Source organism: Schistocerca serialis, chromosome 4 (genome assembly GCF_023864345.2).
Source record: "Schistocerca serialis cubense isolate TAMUIC-IGC-003099 chromosome 4, iqSchSeri2.2, whole genome shotgun sequence".
NCBI classification, from domain to species: Eukaryota; Metazoa; Arthropoda; class Insecta; order Orthoptera; family Acrididae; genus Schistocerca; species Schistocerca serialis.
In genome coordinates this window covers 246,597,438-246,611,857 of record NC_064641.1, presented here as the reverse complement: position 1 = coordinate 246,611,857, position 14,420 = coordinate 246,597,438, and the positions used below count along the sequence as shown (strand labels likewise).

At 43.9% G+C, this 14,420-nt stretch overlaps 1 protein-coding gene across 1 annotated transcript in view; it reads right to left on the bottom strand.

Moving 5' to 3' along the window:
- Positions 1–2,810: 2,810 nt before the first annotated feature.
- The window catches only part of LOC126474383 (uncharacterized), a 68,089-nt gene continuing 56,479 nt past the window's right edge, over positions 2,811–14,420 (bottom strand). The window contains exon 3 of the mRNA XM_050101851.1: positions 2,811–2,959. Coding sequence (XP_049957808.1) covers positions 2,811–2,959 — 149 coding nt within the window. The remainder of the gene's footprint in view (positions 2,960–14,420) is intronic.

The following is a 14,420-nucleotide window of genomic DNA, read 5'->3' as shown; positions in this document are numbered from 1 at the left end:
ATTTGGAGATACAGAGTCTTTATTTTAATGAGCGCTGAAAAATCTGCAGTTGAGATACCAGAAATATTCAAGCATATGGCTTCTTGCTAGAGCTGAATCTTTCTTTCTGTTTGTTTGGATCATTCATTTCAAAAGCATTATAGGCAGAAAAGTGGAGGTAATAGACTTGTACCACTATTGAAATAAGCCCTTCATATATACTGTGTACTCAAATTTTTAATAAAAATGCAGGAAAAGACAGACTGCTACTTACAGGCACAATTAAAAGACACTTACATTAAGCTTTCAGCCCCAACCTTCGTTAGTAAAAGAAAGACACATACACCATTCGTACACACAAGCTAGCACATCATGCACACTTGACCGCTAACTCCAACATCTTGGCCAGAATACATCTATCACGTGGGATGCAAGCAGCAATCTGGAGGCGGCGGGGAAGAGGAAGAGATAGTAGTGTGTCGGTTGAAGGATAGATGATCGCTGTCTGGTGAAGTGTGCAGGGACTAGAATGCAAAAAGAATCAGCCTCAGGAGGTTGTAGGGCAGGTAGTTGAGGAAGAAAGGAGCAAAAACAGGGGAGAGCGGGAAAAGACGAAAGGATGCGTTGGCAGATGGTGCCAAATAAACAGGGTGGAATGAGACTGAGGAGGAGACGATAAGACAGAAGGGGTGGAAATGGTTGGGTGGAGGCTGTGGGCTCAGTGTGTTACTGTTGGTCGAGGCTGGGATAATTACAGGAGCGGAGAATGTGTTGTGAGGAGAATTCCCATGTGCGCAGTTCAGAAACGTTGGTGGTGAAGGGAAGGATCTAGAGGGCTCAGATAGTGAAGCAACCATTGAAATCAAGTATGTTATGTTCAGCTGCATGTAGTGCCACAGGTTGGTCCACTTTGCTCTTGGCCGCAGTTTGGTGGTGGCTGTTCATCCTGGTGGACAGCTGGCTGGTAGTCATACCAATACAAAAAGCTAAACAATGATTGTTGCAGAGCTGCCAAACACTTGGCTGCTTTCACAGGTGGCCTGGCCCCAGATGGGGTAGAATAAACCTGTGACAGGACTGGACCAGGAAGCACTTGGTGGGTGGATTAGACAGGTTTTGCATCTGGGTCTTCCACAGGGATATGATCCTTGTGGCAAGAGACTGGGACTAGGAGTGGTATAGGGATGGACTAGGATGATCTGAAGGGTGGATGGGTGACAGAACATCACTTTAGGTAGTGTGTTAAGTACACTCCTGGAAATTGAAATAAGAACACAGTGAATTCATTGTCCCAGGAAGGGGAAACTTTATTGACACATTCCTGGGGTCAGATACATCACATGATCACACTGACAGAACCACAGGCACATAGACACAGGCAACAGAGCATGCACAATGTCGGCACTAGTACAGTGTATATCCACCTTTCGTAGCAATGCAGGCTGCTATTCTCCCACGGAGACGATCGTAGAGATGCTGGATGTAGTCCTGTGGAACGGCTTGCCATGCCATTTCCACCTGGCGCCTCAGTTGGACCAGCGTTCGTGCTGGACGTGTAGACCGCGTGAGACGACGCTTCATCCAGTCCCAAACATGCTCAATGGGGGACAGATCCGGAGATCTTGCTGGCCAGGGTAGTTGACTTACACCTTCTAGAGCACGTTGGGTGGCACGGGATACATGCGGACGTGCATTGTCCTGTTGGAACAGCAAGTTCCCTTGCCGGTCCAGGAATGGTAGAACGATGGTTTCGATGACGGTTTGGATGTACCGTGCACTATTCAGTGTCCCCTCGACGATCACCAGTGGTGTACGGCCAGTGTAGGAGATCGCTCCCCACACCATGATGCCGGGTGTTGGCCCTGTGTGCCTCGGTCGTATGCAGTCCTGATTGTGGCGCTCACCTGCACGCGCCAAACACGCATACGACCATCATTGGCACCAAGGCAGAAGCGACTCTCATCGCTGAAGACGACACGTCTCCATTCGTCCCTCCATTCACGCCTGTCGCGACACCACTGGAGGCGGGCTGCACGATGTTGGGGCGTGAGCGGAAGACGGCCTAACGGTGTGCGGGACCGTAGCCCAGCTTCATGGAGACGGTTGCGAATGGTCCTCGCCGATACCCCAGGAGCAACAGTGTCCCTAATTTGCTGGGAAGTGGCGGTGCGGTCCCCTACGGCACTGCGTAGGATCCTACGGTCTTGGCGTGCATCCGTGCGTCGCTGCGGTCCAGTCCCAGGTCGACGGGCACGTGCACCTTCCGCCGACCACTGGCGACAACATCGATGTACTGTGGAGACCTCACGCCCCACGTGTTGAGCAATTCGGCGGTACGTCCACCCGGCCTCCCGCATGCCCACTATACGCCCTCGCTCAAAGTCCGTCAACTGCACATACGGTTCACGTCCACGCTGTCGCGGCATGCTACCAGTGTTAAAGACTGCGATGGAGCTCCGTATGCCACGGCAAACTGGCTGACACTGACGGCGGCGGTGCACAAATGCTGCGCAGCTAGCGCCATTCGACGGCCAACACCGCGGTCCCTGGTGTGTCCGCTGTGCCGTGCGTGTGATCATTGCTTGTACAGCCCTCTCGCAGTGTCCGGAGCAAGTATGGTGGGTCTGACACACCGGTGTCAATGTGTTCTTTTTTCCATTTCCAGGAGTGTATATAAGTTCAACTCCTGCTGCACGTAAGGTAAATTCAGAACACTATATAGTCTCCTTCCTTTATGGTTTTGAAGGTAAATATATAAGCAGTATAGCAAACGGAACAGACACCTTGGCATCCCAATGCAGAGGAAACTTGACTTAATGCAAGATGCCCACTCACTGCAACCCGAAGAACTCAGTGGCCACCCTGTCAGTTGCCATTTTTCTCACGGCCATAAGAACCTCCCGTTCCCTTTGGTACTGGTCGGCCAAGGCGTCGTACTCCGGACAGCGATTTAGACGCGGACTGGGTGCACACTGCAGTGCTGCAACAGAAAAGCACAAACACACAGCCACAGCCAAAAGAAACGATGTTAACAGCCCCAGAATATAGTAAGATAGAATTCTGCAAAGATAGATCACATCAAGACAAAGGTAAATTAAAAATGGTTAAAAGAATTAACTGCAGACCTCAAATTTCAAAATATGTAAAATTGCCCCAGCACGAACTGACTAGTTTTGAAAGGGCAAGGATACGACAAAGCATAATATTATTACATCAGTACGTCGCAGTTCCAATATAATATTGGCACTCATAAGAAAAGGTAGAAGCTAGTGATAACATGGGTAGGCCCAAGTGCAAAACTAGAAAGCTTGAATGTCTACTTCTTCAATTGACAGCTGCGTGGCACATAGTTCAACTCCACTAGCCAAAATGAATACCACATTGCTCAGCTCCTGTGTAGAAGACCATGGCCCAGTCACACCTCAAGAACTTGCAATAACAGGCCCGCATCCGCACTCCGAGCCATATACACCGGTCAAATTCAGCTAACTCACAAACACAAGTTTCACTCTCTGAGCAGCGACACGTACCGGCCGTTCCGAAGCCAAAATCCTGTCTGCCCGCCAGCCCACCAGCACCACCACCGGCCAACGAGGTAAAGATAAGCAACGCCAGAGGGAAACAATCGATCCGGGTGAATTGAACGGAGAAAGCGACTGGCGCCAGCGCCTCCCCTAGTATCATTACTCTTTTCTATCTCTAATCTGCGAGGTCCAGGATTCTCTGAGGTCACTGTGGCTGATTTAACAACAGGGATGGTCGTATGCGTGTTTGGCGCGTGCAGGTGAGCGCCACAATCAGGACTGCATACGACCGAGGCACACAGGGCCAACACCCGGCATCATGGTGTGGGGAGCGATCTCCTACACTGGCCGTACACCACTGGTGATCGTCGAGGGGACACTGAATAGTGCACGGTACATCCAAACCGTCATCGAACCCATCGTTCTACCATTCCTAGACCGGCAAGGGAACTTGCTGTTCCAACAGGACAATGCACGTCCGCATGTATCCCGTGCCACCCAACGTGCTTTAGAAGATGTAAGTCAACTACCCCGGCCAGCAAGATCTCCGGATCTGTCCCCCATTGAGCATGTTTGGGACTGGATGAAGCGTCGTCTCACGCGGTCTGCACGTCCAGCACGAACGCTGGTCCAACTGAGGCGCCAGGTGGAAATGGCATGGCAAGCCGTTCCACAGGACTACATCCAGCATCTCTACGATCGTCTCCATGGGAGAATAGCAGCCTGCATTGCTGCGAAAGGTGGATATACACTGTACTAGTGCCGACATTGTGCATGCTCTGTTGCCTGTGTCTATGTGCCAGTGGTTCTGTCAGTGTGATCATGTGATGTATCTGACCCCAGGAATGTGTCAATAAAGTTTCCCCTTCCTGGGACAATGAATTCACGGTGTTCTTATTTCAATTTCCAGGAGTGTACATGTTAAAGAGAAATACTTGATGGGTAGCGGAAATTGGAAATTATGTGAATTGTCCTATTGTGCTTGCCCAGGTGACCTATTTAAAAGAAACTTATTTCACCTTTATTATTCAAGTGCCCTTGTTAAATGAAACTGTTTGCACCTAATTCAATTAGAAAGGTATTGTGTAATGTATTTTTCTGCCTTGTGAATAAGAGACACTTGTAGAAAATTTTGGGTAAATACTGTGCCTTTGGGTTAAACTGTTGATCAGTTATAAATTAGTTGTATCTTGCAAGTCCTCTGTACTTGTTATTATTTAACTTGTCACCGGTTTGCACGTAAACACCGCGTTGCAATTAATATGATTTTAGAAAACTGCAGGAATATCCAAGGAAAGGTCCCAGATTTAGTATCACTTGCTGAAGGTTATAATGTACAGATAGTGTTGGGAACAGACAGTTGGTTGAAACCAGACGTCAGTGACAACGAAATACGAAGTTCAGACGGGAATGTTTATCGTAAGGATAGGTTAGCCGCCAACGGTGGAAAATCTAGCGAAGTTAACACGGATTCCGAATGCGAATTAATCTGGGTGAACTTGAGTGTCAAAGAACGGTCAAAAATGGCGATCAGATGCTTTTATAGACCACCTGGGTCAGGATCTGTAGTCGTAGAGCACTCCTGACAGAACTTGCAGAATATTATTACATACACACATACATACATACATTAATCCTTGTTCCATAGATCATGAATACGACATTTGGTAATGGTGTGGGGTGCGTTACTTTAACATAAGTGTTCTTTACACAAAATAATTAATTAATTTTTTAAAAGTTACTACTTCATATGTAAAAATTCATCTACTGCATAGAAGGAGCTCTCATTCAGAATTTTTTTTTTAAATTTGCTTTTAACTGTTGGTTGGCTATCTGTCAGATTTATAATGCTATTTGGCAAATGACCAATATTTTTGTGGTAGCACAATTCACCCCTTTCTGTGCCAATGTGACATTTAATCCAGAACGGTGACGATCATGCTTTCTTCTTGTGTTGTAGCTATGCACTTCGCTGTTATTTTTGAACTGGGATGGGTTATTAATGACAAATTTCATAAGTGAATATACGTATTGCGAAGGTACTGTGAATATCCCGAGTTCCTTAAATAAATGTCTGCAAGATGATCTTGGGTGGGCTCCAGTTATTATTCTGATTACACACTTTTGTGCGTTGAATAGTTTCTCTTTTAATGACGAACTGCCCCAAAATATGATGCCATATGAAAGCAGTGAATAAAAATAGGCATAGTGGGCTAAGTTATTGATATGTTTATCACCAAAGTTTGTAATAACCCTAATAGCATAAGTAGCTGAACCTAATGGTTTCAGCAGATCATCGATGTGTTTCTTCCAGTTCAATTTCTCATCAATGCACACACACAGAAATTTTGCATATTCTGCCTTAGCAACAGACTTCTGTTCATAGTCTACATTTATCAGTGGTGTTATGCCATTTACTGTACAGAATTGTATAAACTGTATTTTCTGAAAATTTAGTGACAGTCCATTTGCAGAGAACCATTTAATAATTTCTGAAAGACATTATTTACGATTTCCTCAGCTGATTCTTGCTTGTTGGGTGTAATTATTATGCCTGTATCAGCTGCAAAAAGAACTAGTTTTGCATCTTCATGAATACAGAGAGGCAAGTCATTAACATATATTAATAACAATAAGGGACCCATTCTTGATACCTCCCCAGTTAGAGGACTCTGCTGATTTTTGCACACTATCGGTACTGTTAATTTCAACCTTCTGCATTCTTCCAGTTAAATATGAATTAAGCCATTTGTGCACTGTCCCGCTCATGCCACAATACTTAAGCTTATCTAGAAGAATTTAATGATTCACACTATCAAAAGCCTTTGAGAGATCAAAAAATGTGGCAATGGGTGATGTTTGGCTGTTAAATGCATTTAATATTTTATCATTGTAAGCAAATTTAGAATTTTCTGTCGAAAAGCCTTTCTGAAAACCAAACTGACACTTTGTTAGTACTTCATTTTTACAAAAATGTGATGCTACTCCTGAATAAATTACTTTTTCAAGAATTTTGGATGAAGCTATCAGAAGTTAGATTAGCCCGTAGTTGTTAGCATCAGATCTATCGCCTGGTTTAACTTTAGTGTACTTCAGCACATCTGAAAAAATGCCCTGTTTCAGTGAGCTACTACATATGTAGCTGACAATCCTATTTATCTGTTAGGAACAAGCTTTTAGTACTCTGTTAGAAATTACATCAATTCCATTAGAAATGCCATCAAATCCATGTTGGCTTTTACTTTTGAGTGAATCTATTATTTTCTTAATTTCAGAAGGAAAGGTGGATTGAATTACAGTTTTATCAAATTACATAGGTATTGCCTCTTTCATTTACCACCTTGCATTTTCTAATGAATAACTGGACCATATTTTCTCTACTGCACTTAAAAAATGATTATTAAAAATGTTTTCTACTTCTGACTTCTTGTTAAAAATCTTTTCATTGATTTTGATATAAATACAATCTTTCTGTGCTCTCAGTTGCCCTGCTTCCCTTTTGACAATATTCCAAATTGTTTTAATTTTTTTAGCAGATGTGCTAATCTCTGACATAATGCACATACTGATGGACTTTTATAACTTTTCTTAATACAGTGCAGTAGTTTTTATGATGTTTCACTGTTTTGGGATCATTACTCCTCCTAGCTATAAGATACATTTCCCTTTTCTGTTTACAAGATATTTTTATCCCTTTAGTATGGCTTTTTACATTGTTTCTTACAATTATATTACACTGTTTTCTTAGGGAAACTGTTTTCAAATATGCTCACAGAGGTATCATGAAATAGGTTAAATTTTAAATTAGCATCAGGTTCCCTGTACACCTCATCCCAGTTGCAAGCTTTCCCTAAAATTTTCAATTGTTACATCGTTAATTGAACGCACTATTTTGGAGGACTGTTTTGCATTACTGTATGGATCTGAATCACATACTGTAACTAGCAGTGCATCATGATCAGACAGACCATTCTTAACAGGAAAATTTTTTATTTGATTAAATTTATCTTGGTCTATGAAAACATTACCTATCAGTGTGCTGCTTTCCTGTACCACCCGAGTAGGAAAATCAATAACTGACATCAAATTGAAAGAACAAAGTAATACTTCAAGGTCAAGCTTTCAATCGGACTCTTTTACAACATCAACATTGAAACCCCGCCGGCCGCCGTGGCCGTGAGGTTCTGGAAACGCGCGACCGCTACGGACGCAGGTTCGAATCCTGCCTCGGGCATGGATGTGTGTGATGTCTTTAGGTTAGTTAGGTTTGAGTAGTTCTAAGTTCTAGGCGACTGATGACCTCAGCAGTTAAGTCCCATAGTGCTCAGAGCCATTTGAACCATTTGAAACCCCACAAACAATAATCTGCTTCCCTTTGTCTGACAGATAGCACAACAAAGAATCCAAGTTTTTCAAAAGTAGTTGAAAATTTCCCAATGGGGACCTATACATAGTTATATCATTAGTAATTTTCCTGATCATGTTGTTGTAATAGAGAGTGACGTTAACTTGCCACGTATAGATAGGGAGTGTTATGCCATCAAAACTGGTGCCAGAGACAGGGATTTGTGTGGCATTGTTCTGGATGTATTATCCGAAAATTACCTTGAGGAGATAGTTAGAGAACCAACTCGTGAGGGTAAGGTGTTAGACCTCCTGACAACAAAAAGACCTGAACTTACCAAATCAGTTAACTTAGAGGAAGGTATCACTGATCGTAATGCTGTGACAAAATCTATGACGACGGGTCCTACAAGGAATATTAAGAAAGGCAAGAAGATATATTTCCACAGCAAGGGCGACAAGATACAAATTTCAGAATATCTCAGCAGTCATCGTCAAATGTTCGGTGATGAGGACAAAGATGTGGAGAGAAAATGGAAAAAAAATCAAAGCTTTCGTTCAATATGCCCTAGACAAATATGTTCCGAGCATGGTTTTAAGGGATGGGAAAGATTCACCATGGTTTAATAACCGTCTTAAAAAAAAGAAAAAACGCTACGTAAACAAGGAGCACTTCATCTCAGATTCATGAGAAGTAAAAACCTAGCAGACAAACAAAAGCTGAACGAATCGAAAATGAGAGTGAGGAGAGCAATGAGAGAAGCGTTCAATGATTTTGCAACTAAGACGTTGTCAACCGACCTGAGTAAAAATCCTAAGAGATTTTGGTCGTACGTAAAATCAGTAAGTGGGTCAGAATCATCTATTCATATTCAACAGAGAGGAGGCCGAAATACTGAATTCGGTCTTCAGAAGTTGTTTCACCGCGGAAGATCGTAACACTGCCCCTCCTTTAAATCGCCATCCGGACGTAAGAATGGCAGATATTGAGATAACCGATCGCGGAATTGAGAAGCAGCTACAATCGCTTAGTAGTGGAAAGGCTCAGGACCAGGTGAGATACCTATAAGATTATATACAGATTATGGGAAAGAACTTGCTCCCCTTCTAGCAGCAATTTATCGTAAATCGCTTGAGCAACGAAAGGTACCTAACGACTGGAAAAAAGCGCAGGTCATTCCCGTTTTTAAGAAAGACGTTAAGACAGATCCCCACAATTATAGACCTATATCGTTGACGTTAATCTGTTGTAGAATTACGGAACATGTATTATGATCAAGAATTATAATGTTTATGGAAAATGAACATCTCCGGTACAATAATCGATATGGATTCCGCAAACAGATATCCTGCAAAACTCAGCTCGCTCTGTTCCTCCAAGAGATCCGCAGCGCATTGGACAACAGCGCTCTGGCTGATGCCATGGTCCTCCATTTCAGTAAGGTACACTACTGGCCATTAAAATTGCTACACCAAGAATAAATGCAGATGATAAACGGGTATTCATTGGACAAATATACAGGGTGATTCAAAAAGAATACCACAACTTTAGGAATTTAAAACTCTGCAACGACAAAAGGCAGAGCTAAGCACTATCTGTCGGCGAATTAAGGGAGCTATAAAGTTTCATTTAGTTGTACATTTGTTCGCTTGAGGCACTGTTGACTAGGCGTCAGGTCAGTTGATGCTAAGATGGCGACCGCTCAACAGAAAGCTTTTTTTGTTATTGAGTACGGCAGAAGTGAATCGACGACAGTTGTTCAGCGTGCATTTCGAACGAAGTATGGTGTTAAACCTCCTGATAGGTGGTGTATTAAACGTTGGAATAAACAGTTTACAGAGAATGGGTGTTTGTGCAAAGGGAGAAGTTCTGGACGGCCGAGAACGAGTGATGAAAATGTAGCATGCATCCAGCAAGCATTTGTTCGCAGCCCAGGAAAATCGACTCGCGGAGCTAGCAGAGAGCTGCAAATTCCACAATCAACTGTATGAAGAGTCCTACGAAAAAGGTTAGTTACGAAACCTTATCGTCTGAAATTGGTTCAAGCACTGTCTGCAGCTGATAAAATTAAAAGAATCGATTTCTGTGATTTTATCCTTGCTCAAATGGAAACAGATGAATCTTTCGTTTCAAAGATTGTGTTTAGTGATGAAGCAACTTTCCACACTAACGGGAAAGTCAACAGTCACAATGTCTGTATATGGGGCACTGAGAATCCGCGGGAAACAACTCAGTATGAACGTGACTCGCCTAAGGTGAACGTTTTCTGTGCCATTTCAGCCAATAAAGTTTTTGGTCCCTTTTTCTTTGAAGGTGCTACTGTAACTGGACTACAGTATCTGGAGATGTTAGAGAATTGGCTGTTCCCTCAGCTCGAACAAGAAGCACAACAATTCATATTTCAGCAGGATGGAGCGCCACCACATTGGCACTTATCTGTCCGTAACTACCTGAACGTCAACTACCCGAGGCGATGGATCGGCCGCCAGGCAGCCCGTGACAGAGCACTTCATCACTGGCCTCCAAGAAGCCCTGATCTTACCCCCTGCGATTTTTTCTTACGGGGGTATGTTAAGGATATGGTGTTTCGGCCACCTCTCCCAGCCACCATTGATGATTTGAAACGAGAAATAACAGCAGCTATCCAAACTGTTACGCCTGATATGCTACAGAGAGTGTGGAACGAGTTGGAGTATCGGGTTGATATTGCTCGTGTGTCTGGAGGGGGCCATATTGAACATCTCTGAACTTGTTTTTGAGTGAAAAAAAACTTTTTAAATACTCTTTGTAATGATGTATAACAGAAGGTTATATTATGTTTCTTTCATTAAATACACATTTTTAAAGTTGTGGTATTCTTTTTGAATCACCCTGTATTATACTAGAACTGACATGTGATTACATTTTCACGCAATTTGGGTGCATAGATCCTGACAAATCAGTACCCAGAACAATCACCTCTGGCCATAACAACGGCCGTGATACGCCTGGGTATTGAGTCAAACAGAGCTAGGATGGCGTGTACATGTACAGTTGCCCATGCAGCTTCAACACGATACCACAGTTCATTAAGAGTAGTGACTGGTGTATTGTGACGAGCCAGTTGCTCGGCCACCATTGACCAGACGTTTTCAATTGGTGAGAGATCTGGAGAATGTGCTGGCCAGGGCAGCAGTCGAACATTTTCTGTATCCAGAAAGGCCCGTACACGGCCTGCAAGATGCGGTCATGCATTATCCTGCTGAAATGTAGGGTTTCGCAGGGATCGTATGAAGGGTAGAGCCACGGGTCGTAACACATCCGAAATGTAACGTCCACTGTTCAAAGCGCCGTCAATGCGAACAAGAAGTGACCGAGACGCGTAACCAATGGCACCCCATACCATCACGCCGGGTTCAAATGGCTCTGAGCACTATGGGACTTAACATCTCAGATCATCAGTTCCCTAGAACTTAGAACTACTTAAACCTAACTAACCTAAGGACATCACACACATCCATGCCCGAGGCAGGATTCGAACCTGCGACCGTAGCAGCAGCGCGGTTCCAGACTGAAGCGCCTATAACCGCTCGGCCACCAGCGGCCGGCTCATCACGCCGGGTGATAGTCCAGTATGGCGATGACGAATACACGCTTCTAATGTGCGTTCACCGCGATGTCGCCAAACACGTTTGCGGCCATCATGGTGCTGTAAACAGAATCTGGATTCATCCGAAAAATGACGTTTTCCATTCGTGCACCCCGCTTCGTTGTTGAATACACCATCGCAGGCGCTCCTGTCCGTGATGCAAAGCTAATCATTTGCATATCACAGCATCTTCTTCCTGTCGGTTAAATTTCGCGTCTGTATCACGTCATCTTCATGGTGTAGCAATTTTAATGGCCAGTAGTGTATTTAACACCGTCCCACATTGCCGTTTAATGAAAAATATACGAGCTTGCGGAGTATCAGAGCAGACCTGCGATTGGATTTAAGACTTTATTGCAGATGGAATTCAGGAAGTCGCTCGTAACGGAACTAAATCGGCAGATGTTACGGTAATATCCGGAGTACCACAGGGAAGTGGGATAGGACCGTTGCTGTTTACAGTATATATAAATGATCTAGCAGAAAGCGTCGGACACTCTTTAAAGCTATTCGCAGATGATAAAGTTGTCCATACCAAAGTAGCAACACCAGAGGATAGTAAGAACTTGCAGAACGACCTGCAGAGAATTGATGAATGGTGCAGGCTCTGGCAGTTGACCCTGAACGTAAATAAATGTAACATATTGTGCATACAGAGGAAAAGAAATGTGTACTGTATAGCTACACTATTGATGACAAACAGCTAGAGACAGGGTCTGCCGTAAAATATCTAGGCGTAACTATCCAGAGCGACCTTAAGTGGAATGACCACATAAAACAAACAGTAGGAAAAGCAGATACCAGACTCAGATTATCGGAAGAACCTTAAGGAAATGTAACTCATCCACCAAAGAAGTGGCTCACAAGGCGCTTGGTCGCCCGATTCTTGAGTACTGTTCATCTATCTGGGATCCCTATCAGGTAGGACTGATAGAGGAGATAGAGAAGATCCAACGAAGAGTGGTGCGTTTCCTCACGGGATCGTTTACCTGGCGAGAGAACGTTACGGAGATGCTAAACGAATTCCACTTTCAGACGTTACAAGAGAGGTGTTGAGCATCACGGAGAGATTTACTATTAAAATTTTGGGACAGCACTTTTCGGGAGGAGTCAGAAAACATATTACTTCGCCCCACATACATCTCTCGTATTGCCCACGAGGAAAAAATGCGAGAAATTAGAGCCAGTACAGAGGCTTACCGACAATCATTCTTCCCACGCACTATTCGCAAGTGGAATAGGGTTGGAGGGATCAAATAGTGGTACCGAAAGTACCTACGCCACACACCATTAGGTGGCTTGTGGAGTATGATTTAGATGTAGATCTCACTGCAATCAGCCACAGAATGCTACAACTAGATAAACAACAGAAGTTTTGCGGAATCACAGAAATTACTTCTAGAAGGTTTTGGAAGTTCTGTGATGAATAAAAAACTGTGTACGTTTGATTCTGGCGGGCGGGAGGGATGACGTGTTAAGAGCTCCGTCTCGCCTTTTCCCCCGCTCCTTGTGGACACCTATTTTGGTAATAACTGTCCGTGAAAATCTACATCTACATCAGTACTCCGCAAACTAACTGACGATTTGTGGCGGAGGGTACTTTTGATACCATTAACTGATGCCCCCTTCCCTGCTCCTCTTGCAAACAGTGCGTGGGAAGAATGATGGTAAGTAAGCCTATGTACGAGGGTCACTCCAAAAGAAATGGACACTATTTTTTTTAATCCATCTTTTACGCTACATGTTTGAAAGTTTTATAAATTGTAGATACATCTTTTAGGAACAGTATTTTCATTTCTCCACATAATTTCCATCCCTCTCAACTGCCTTACTCCATCTTGGAACCAGCACCTGTATCCCCAAACGGTAAAATTATGGACCAACCTGTTGGAGCCACTGTTTGGCAGCGTGCACAAGGGAGTCATCATGTTCAAACCTTGTTCCACGAAGAGAGTCTTTCAGTTTCCCAAAGAGATGATAGTCACATGAAGCCAGGTCAGGACTGTAAGGTGGGTGTTTCAGTGTTGTCCATCCGAGTTTTGTGATCGCTTCCACGGTTTTTTGACTGACATGTGGCCGTGCATTGTCGTGTTACAGCTAAACGTCCTGCTTTTGCCGATGTGATCGAACACGACTCAGTCGAGCTTGAAGTTTCTTCAGTGTCGTCACATATGCATCAGAATTTATGGTGGTTCCACTTGGCATGATGTCCACAAGCAAGTGTCTTTCGGAATCGAAAAACACCGTAACCATAACTTTTCCGGCAGAAGGTGGGCTTTTGATTTTTTATTCTTGGGTGAATTTGCATGATGCCACTCCACTGATTGCCTCTTCGACTCTGGTGAAAAATGATGGAGCCATGTTTCATCACCTGTCACAATTCTTCCAAGAAATTCATCTCCACCATTCTCGTACTGTTCCAAAAGTTCGCTGAATACCGTTTTTCTTGTTTCTTTGTGAGCCACTGTTAACATCCGGGGAACCCACCTGGCACAAACCTTTTTTAACGGCAACACTTTCAGTATTCTACAAACACTTCCTTCCCCTATCCCAACGTAGCGTGACAATTCGTTCACTGTGATACGTCTGTCAGCAGTCACCAATTCGTTGTCTAGAGTGTGTGCAGTACGAAGCCTGCCACTGCGAGGACAATTCTCAATATTGCTGTGCCCGCTTTCATCCAGTAACCCGCTTGCCCACCGACTACCTGTACTGCGATCGACAGCAGCATCTCCATGCACCTTTTTCAACCTCTTGTGGATGTTTCCCACTGTCTCATTTTCACAGCACAGGAATTCTATGACAGCACGTTGCTTCTGACGAACGTCAAGTATAGCAGCCATCTTGAAGACATGCTGTGACGGTGCCACTCACGGGAACAGGTTGAACTAAGTTTGAAAACAAGTGGGAAGGATGTATCCACACTCTGTAAAACTTTCATACA